The 8,565-nt window shown below is 47.8% G+C and overlaps 1 protein-coding gene across 4 annotated transcripts in view; it reads right to left on the reverse strand.

Annotated features, from left to right (window-relative positions):
* Nucleotides 1-4,088, reverse strand: part of DNMT1 (DNA methyltransferase 1) — a 47,192-nt gene extending 43,104 nt beyond the window's left edge. Inside the window, exons 1-3 of one of the 4 annotated variants that reach the window (XM_042928373.1) lie at nucleotides 3,396-3,538; nucleotides 2,986-3,148; nucleotides 2,356-2,525 (exon numbers count right to left, since the gene is read on the reverse strand). In XM_042928373.1, coding sequence (XP_042784307.1) covers nucleotides 2,356-2,525; nucleotides 2,986-3,148; nucleotides 3,396-3,451 — 389 coding nt within the window. In that variant the 5' untranslated portion in view covers nucleotides 3,452-3,538. Of the gene's footprint in view, nucleotides 1-2,355; nucleotides 2,526-2,985; nucleotides 3,149-3,395; nucleotides 3,539-3,962 lie in introns of those variants that run through there. The other 3 variants (XM_042928374.1, XM_042928375.1, XM_042928376.1) reach the window with 3 other exon arrangements.
* Nucleotides 4,089-8,565: the final 4,477 nt, after the last annotated feature.

Below are 8,565 nucleotides of genomic sequence, written 5' to 3' on the forward strand. Positions count from 1 at the left end.
CTCCGTGCTACTGGCATGGAGCCTGCTTGGGATTCTTGCTCTTCCTCTCTGTCTGCCTCTGCCCCCCTCTCTCCAAATAAACACACTTAAAAGAAAAAAAAAAAAAAAAAAAAAAAGAATAGGACTGGATACCTGGCACAAAAGCTAAGGTGGCAGAAGGAACAAGTCCAGACCACCAGACAATTCTATAAGCAGCCAAGCCAAGGTGAAGGTTGAAATGATTAGCAGGAATTTACATCATCTCTGAACGGCACTCACCGCTACACGAGCATCTGCCTCAGTATAAGATGTGCATGTTGCTGCACTAAATTATGCTCCCCTAATGGAAATGACACACACAGGTGACCTTGTGATAAGCAGCACGGGTTTTCTTGCAGGTGCTACCCCGCCACATTTACACCTATCTGCCGGGCGAGTCTTCATAACGCCCAGGGGCAGCAGGTAGCGCCACACCATTTTACAGGTGGGGCACCAAGAGGTTAAACAACTTAGTCCTACAGCTATGGTAGGAAGGATTTGAACCCCAGCAGTCTGCACCTCTAGAATACTCCTGCAGAGGAGAACTAGAAAAGAGAAGTCCCGGGGCATCTGGGTGGCTCAGTCAGTTAAGTGCCTGACTTCAGCTCAGGTCATGATCTCACAGTTCGTGGGTTTGAGCCCTGCATCAGGCTTGTGCCAACAGCTCGGAGCCTGGAGCCTGCTTCGGATTCTCCCTCTGCCCCTCTGCGCACGCGCTCTCTCAAAAATAAATAAACATAAAAAAAAAAAAAGGTAAGTCCATTCAATACCCACTTAGTGGGAGCCATGGAACTAGAGTTAAGAAGTTGAAGGGCGCCTGGGTGGCTCAGTCAGTTGACCATTCGACTTCGGCTCAGGTCATGCTCTCGTGGTTTGTGAGTTCGAGCCTGATATCGGGCTTGCTGCTGTCAACACAGAACTCACTTCGGATCCCTCTGTCCCCCTCTCTCTCGGTCCTTCCCCCGCTTGTGGTCTCAAAAAACATTAAAAACAAACAAACAAACAAATAAATAAATAACATTTTTTAAAACCTGAAAAACAGCTTAATCTAATCACAGAATGGCTAGCAGTTAAAAGAGCTGTCACAATTACGAAAGCTAATCAGAGTCGTGCAAAGGAGGTTGCTATAATCAATGTGTGAATCCAGGCTTCATAAAAGGGGAAAGTCTGGCGTGCATGCCTTACAGAGTCTACACAAGCTACAGATACAGTGAACAAGGCAAACGAATCACCATCAGCTCCAGGTTTGGAAAGGGAGCATGCGGGTGCACAGATAGAATTCAACACCCTTCCTATTATGGGGAAAAGGGATGGTCTTTCCGAGGACGGTCTTAAGGATGAACGGACAGTAGACAGCCTGGGGAAGGAGTAGCTAGAGCTCAGCCTCACACCAGCTGCTCTGCAAGGTCTCAGGCCCTGAGAACCTAAAAGGAGGTCTGTATGGCTTGTGAGATGAACACAGGATGAGTGACGCAAGTGGACAGGGATTCTGAACTTCAGGACCAGTGCACCAGGCAGTGTGTGGGGCAAGGAAACCATCAGATCCAACTTTTTTAAGAGGATCACAGTTTCCGCTGCTAGAAAAGCCTTGAGTGGCAACAGGAAGACCAGTGAAAGAATTCTCACTTTTCCTGTGCAAATGGTGGTTTCGACAGAGTAAGAAAAATAAGTAGAAGAATGCGGCTTGTCCCAAAAAGGCAACATTTTTAGATTTGGGGCATAGTACACTTCAAAAAAGAAGTTAAAGACTTAAAAACCCAGACATTGAAAATTCTTTCTGATACGTATCTAATGGAACTGCGTGTTTAAAAAAAGCAGCTGACATGGGGCACCCGGGTGGCTCAATCAGTTAAGCATCAGGCTCTTGATTTCGGCTCAGTTCACGATCTCAGGGTTGTGAGATCGAGCCCCGTGTTCTGACAGTGGAGCCTGCTTAAAATTCTCTGCCCCTCCCATGCTCACCCTCTAAAAAAAAGAAGCTGATATATATATACAAGTAGAAGTGACAAATGCAGGAGGACCAGGCCTAACTTTGTTCTTAGAGTATTCTACTGGACTTAGAGACCTCCTGTGTTATAAATCATACTTCTAATTCTCATAGATAAAGAAGTTGTACCTCTATTTACAAGTCTTTTAAGGGAGTGTTGAATGCCATGTTTATGTGTGGATTTTGTACACTGAAATTCAAAATGTAAGAAAAGCTGTTGAGAGTCACATGAGACCATTTCAATGTCCACCACGTGGTCTAAGGCAGAAACACCAAACCACACCTACAGTAAGCAATTCTAGTTCAAAGTGATATGGAACCTAGGGTGAATGGTGGATTGTAAAACTCACCTAAGAGCATTCAAATTCAGCCAAGCACTTGCACTGGCCCAAGACAACCCCCAAGCCAGTGGCCTGTTCAAAGACCCTAGCTGAAAGGAACGGTTTTGGCAAAAAGCAGACATCAGCAGGAATCCTTGCTTCCTCTTGATGAACTCCTGCAGCACCCACTCTAAAGAACTCTTGAGGATTAAATGAGAGTATGTCAAGTTTTGTATACAATTGACTGGCAGAACTGAAAAAAAAAAAAGTTGGCTTAGCCAATAACAATGCTAACAGGTGGGCCTTTATGTCTCGGCATATTCTCATTTCATCCACTATCCATTTCGAGCCCAGGTCAATCTAGTCCGCACCGATAGCTTGTTCATGACACTCGCCCCGGGTCAAACAAGCCAGTGGAGATGGGAGGTCTCACCATCAGAGTAAAGAAGATCGGGCCCAAACGCCTCTAGGTTGGGTCCAACATCATGAAGCCAGGGACTTCCACAATTCTGTTTACATTCTAAGTCATATCCCTGGAGACTACAGGTAAGGCTTCTTGGGCAAGACACACCCCCTCTCGTGCTTAAGAAGTGGCCTGAACCTTAAATACCTGGTAGGGAGTCCCAAACACCGCCCCCACATACACACACACATACACACCTCCAACTCCAAAAGCCCCCATCCGACTGGCCAGGCACGACCATAGGAAACCGGCACAGGGAAATCGGGCAAAGGCTCAACCAGGCTCACAAATCCGGCTGAAGTGTTCAGGCCTGGGCGAGGTTCCCGGGACTCGTGTTCCAAGGGGTGCAAGTTTTCAGGACTGAAATTGGAGCCCTTTCACAAAGGGGAGCCCAGTGTTCTGACCCCCCCAACCCCCGTGCACAGAAGCCTAGCAAGGCTTCCTTGATGCCCGCTCCCAGGCACAGATTTACTGGGAAAGGCTCTTACAGCCTTCATGCTGCCCGAGCCCCGCTTCTGCGCTGCGCGGTGGGGGTTCCTTCCAGAACGTGACTTCCCCGGCAGGCCGAGATGGAGGAAGCCCCCCAAGAAAGACGGGGCTCGCAAACCTGAGCCGGCCGCGCCCGGGCCCCGAGCGGCGACGTCTGTCTCTGGAGGCCGCCATCGGGATGCGCTGCGCCGGGTGCCAAGGGGGGCCCCCCGAAACGCCCCCCGGGGACCGGACCAGCTCGACCCCCCAAGCGGGCCGGGCACCGGAAGTGGAGGCCGAAGTGCCCGGGCCGAGGGGTGTCCTGAGGCCGCGGGCTGCCCACTTCCTGCGCGAGCCGGCCGGCGGCAGGAGCCAGGCCCGTGGCTCCTCTGGGCTGGCGTTCCCCGAGGAGAACCCAAAGCTCGCTCTACTTTGAAATCAGGAAGGACCCCCAAGTTACGAGTCACCAGGGAACTGTGAAGGGCCTCGGCCCATTTTGGCGCCAAACGGCCAGGGGTGCGCGCGACCGGAAGTGCCACCCTGCCCGCGCCAACCGCCGCCGAGCCGTCCCGCGCATGCGCGCCCGTCTGTCAGCGGCAGCCAAGGGCTACCTACAGGGGAAGCAACCCCCCCCCCCACCCCCAACGCCGTGCCACTTCCCCCTCACCCCCGATCCGAGTTCACGGACCCCCCCCACAGCACCTACCGCCTACGGACATCATCGGGCAGCGAGATGGCCCGGGAAGCCAGCGTGGGCACCCGGGCCGGGGCGGTGCGGGCAGGCATCTTGGAAACTGCAGCAGAGACCGCGGCGGCAGAGGCAGCCCTGGCTTTTCGCGCGGAAACCAACGGGGAGGGGCGGCGAGTAGAGGCGGGGCGTACCATCTCGGCCCGGGCGTGGGGGAAGGTGGGACATACCATAGGGATAGAGGCCATACCATGTGCCGGCAGATGGAGCGGAGCGGGTTGTGCACAGGGGCCGCGCATGCGCGAGACCGGCGCACACCCCCATATGGAGCAGTGGGCTCGTCCAAACTCCGCTGTTTGCTGGGAGCCTCGCTTGAGAGGTTCATTCATTCATTCTTCCTAGCATGCTGGGGATAAAACAGGGAGCGTCGGGGTTCCAGCATGTGGGCTCTTGGGATTGTAACTGAGGACTTGAACTCAATTCCATCTATATGCTCACTATAACGACCTTGGACAAGTCTCCATTTCCTCATCTTTAAAAAGGTGCTAATCGCAGAAAATCTTGAGAATGCACAAACTATGTAGGATCTCCCGGCGTGGGGCGGCTCAGGCCACTTCCACAGCCTGTGTGTTTAAAAAAAGCACCAGAACTTGAGATAGTCACTTCAACAAATGGTGTTGGGAAAATTGGGTATCAATATGCAAACAAGTAAAGTTAGATCCTTACCTTACACCATTTAAAAATTAACTCAAAATGGATTAAAGATCTAAATGCAGATTTAAAACCATAGAACTCTTAGAAGCAGGGGGGAGGGGAGGAACAAAAGGGGAGGGAAGATAGCGTCACAACATTGGATTTAGCAATGATTTATTAGGTCACCAAAGCACAGGCAACAAAAGCTAAAAAAGATGGGACTGCATCAGATTTCATTTATGCACAATAAGGGAGTCAACAAAGTGAACAGGCAACCTACAGAATGGGAAAAAAATATTTGCAGACCATGTATCTGATCAGGTGTTAATATCCAGAATAAAGAGCTACAACTCAACAACAAAAAAAGACAAACTGATTTTCGAAATGGGCAAAAGAGGGGCACCTGCGTGGCTCGGTTGAGCGTCCAACTCTGGATTTCAGCTCAGGTCATGATCCCAGGGTCGTGGGTTCTGTGCCAAGTGTGGAGTCTGCCTAAGACCCTCCCTCCCTCCCTCCCTCTCTCTCTCTCTCTCCCCATCCCTCTCTCCCTCTCTCTCTAATAAAAAACATTAGGCATCCAACTTCAGCTGAGGTCTTGATCTTACAGTCCTTGGGTTAGAGCCCAGCATTGCACTCTGCACTGACAGCTCGGAGACTGCTTTGGATCCTCTGTCTGCCTCTCTCTCTGACCCTCTCCCTGCTCTCAAAAATTAAAAAAAATAATAAAAAATTAAATTTAAAAAAATGTTTTAATGGGCAAGGGAGGGGCACCTGGCTTAGTTAAGCATCCGACTTCAGCTCAGGTCATGTGAGTTCGAGCCCTGTATCAGACTGTGTGCCCACAGCTCAGAGCCTAGAGCCTGCTTCGGATTCTGTGTCTCCCCCTCTCTCTGCCCCTTCACCGCTCACGCTCTCTCTCTTGCTCTCAAAAATAAAATAAAAACATTAAGAAAAAAAATTTTTAACGGACAAGGGGTGCCTGGGTGGCTCAGTTTGTTGAGCGTCCAACTCTTAATTTCAGCTCAGGTCATGATCTCAGGGTTCACAGGATGGAGTCCTGCATCAGGGTCTGTACCAACAGCATGGAGCCTGCTTGGGATTCTCTCTCTGCCTCTCTCTCAAAATAGACATTTTTTTTTTAATGGGCAAAAGATTTGAATAAACCATTACCTAAAAATACACAAATGGCCAACAGACTTTGTGAAAAGACGCCCAACTTCACTAATCCAGGAAATGTAAATCAAAACCACACTGAGAAGTCACCTCATTCCCATTAGAATGACCACTATAAAAATTTATATATACACACACACACACACACACACACACACACACACACACACATACACACACACACACAACAGCAACAACAACAACAAAAACAAATAAATGCTGGCAAGAATGTAGAAATTAGGACCCATATGTGCTATTGGTGGGGATGTAAAAATACTACAGCCACCAAGGAAAAGAATGGAGGTTCCACAAAAGATTAAAAATAGAATTATGAGGAAGTGCCTGGGTGGTTCAATCAGTTAAGCATCCGACTCTTGATTGCGGCTTAGGTCGTGATCTCCCAGTTCATGAGTTTGAGCCCCACGTTGGGCTCTGTGCTGCAGGGGCAGAACCTGTTTCAGATTCTCTATCACCCTCTCTCTCTGCTCCTTCCCTGCTTGTGCTCTCTCTCTCTCTCAAAATAAACAAACATTAAAAAAAATAGGATTACCATATGATCCAGCAATCCCACTTCTGAGTATATATTCAAAGGAATTGAAAGCACGATCTTGAAGAGATTTTTGCACGCTCACCTTCACTGCAGCCTTATTCAGAGGAGGCAAAAGGTGGAAGTAACCCAAATGCCCCAGAAAGATGTAGGGGTGAAGAACATTTGGTATCTACATACAATGGATTATTCAGCCTTTAAAAAAAAGGAAACCCTGCCCTTTGTGAAAACCTGCACAAACCTTGAGATCATCAGGACAAGTAAAGGAAGCCAGTCATGAAAAGGCCAATGTTGCATGATTCCACCTATTTGAAGTATCTGAAGTTGTCAAACGCTCAGAAAGAAAAAGAACAAGGGGTGCCTGGCTGACTCAGTAGAGTGGAGGACTCTTGATCTTGGGGTTGTGGGTTCGAGCCCCACACTGGGTGGGGAGATTCCTTAAAATATATATATAAAGTAAAAAAAAAAAAAAAAAAAGACATCAAAACTAAACAAACAAAAAAACAGTGGTGTTACCAAGGACTGGTGAGGAGGAAAAGGGAAGTAGTTCAGTGGGAACAGAATCTCTTTTAAACAAGATGAGAAAGTTCCAGAGATCTGCAGCACAACAGTGTGCATGTAGTTAACACTATCATACACTTAAAAAATATTTAGGAAGGGGGCACCTGGGTGGCTTAGGTGGCTGAGCATCCAACTTCAGCTCAGGTCATGATCTCATGGTTGGGGGGTTCGAGCCCCGCAACCAGCTCTGTGCGGACAGCTCAGAGCCCAGAGCCTGCTTTGGATTCTTTCTCTCCCTCTCTCTCTCTCTCTCTCTCTCTCTCTCTCTCTCTGCCCCTCCCCCACTCATGCTCTGTCTCTCTCTCTCTCTCTCTCTCAAAAATAAATAAACGTTAAAAAAAGTACTTAAGGGGCGCCTGGGTGGCTCAGTCGGTTGGGCGTCCGACTTCAGCTCAGGTCACGGTCTCACAGTCCGTGACTTCAAGCCCCGCATCGTGCTCTGACCTGACAGCTCAGAGCCTGGAGCCTGCTTCAGATTCTGTGTCTCCCTCCCTCTCTCTCTGCCCCTACCCTGCTCATGCTCTGTCTCTGTCTCAAAAATAAATAAAAACATTTAAAAAAAAAACTTAAGATGGTAAATGCTATGTGTTTCTTGCCACAATCAAAATAAACCATTAATAATATAGGGCTGAGTTTAAAAAAAAAAAAAAATGTATCTGCCACAGCAAAGGAAAAAGCACCAGAACAGAGTTACAAACTATGGTACAAATAATGGTACATTTTTACATTTTTATGTTACAGAATTTACAAGTGAATTTATTTGTAAACATACACATAAACTAGGTTTACTAGTTACATGTAAACTAGATTCCCCCAACAGCCGGTCGGAAGGGGTCAGCCTGGCCAGACGTGGACCTCAGACTCTGGTTGCTATGGGTTACCCACACATGGCAGGATTCAGGAAGACTGAAATATTAATAAGACTAAAATTCATAGCTATCAGTTTAATAGTTAATCAACACTTATACACTATACTATGCTCTTTAGAGAAATTTTTTTTTCTTTTAAAGTTTATTTATTATTATTTTGAGAGAGAGAGAGAGAGAGAGAGAGAGAGAGAACGAGCAGGGGAGGGGCAGAGAGAGAGGGGGACAGAGGATCCCAAGTGGGCTTTGCTCGGACAGAAGGGAGCCCGCCCGATGCAGCCATGAGATCATGATCTGAGCCAACGTCGGACTCTTAACGGACTGAGCCACCAAGATGCCCCTAGAGAATTATTTTAATTCTTAACCGTAAAGGGAAGGATCAGGACCCCTTTTCTTTCTTTCTTTCTTTCTTTCTTTCTTTCTTTCTCTTTCTTTCTTTTTCTTTCTTTCTTTTTCTTTCTTTCTTTTTCTTTCTTTCTTTTTCTTTCTTTCTTTTTCTTTCTTTCTTTCTCTTTCTTTCTTTCTCTTTCTTTCTTTTTCTTTCTTTCTTTTTCTTTCTTTCTTTTTTTTTTAATGTTTATTTTTAAGAGAGAGAGAGAGAGAGAGAGACTGTGAAGGCAGGGAAGGGGTAGAGAGAGAGAGGGAGACAGAAGATCCCAAGCAGGCTCTCTGCTCTCAGCACAGAGAGAGCCCCATGTGGGGCTCAAACTCATGAACTGTGAGATCATGACCTGAGCCAAAGTCAGACGCTCAACCGACTGAGCCACCCAGGTGCCCCAGG

This window comes from Panthera leo, chromosome A2, assembly GCF_018350215.1.
Source record: "Panthera leo isolate Ple1 chromosome A2, P.leo_Ple1_pat1.1, whole genome shotgun sequence".
NCBI lineage: Eukaryota > Metazoa > Chordata > Mammalia > Carnivora > Felidae > Panthera > Panthera leo.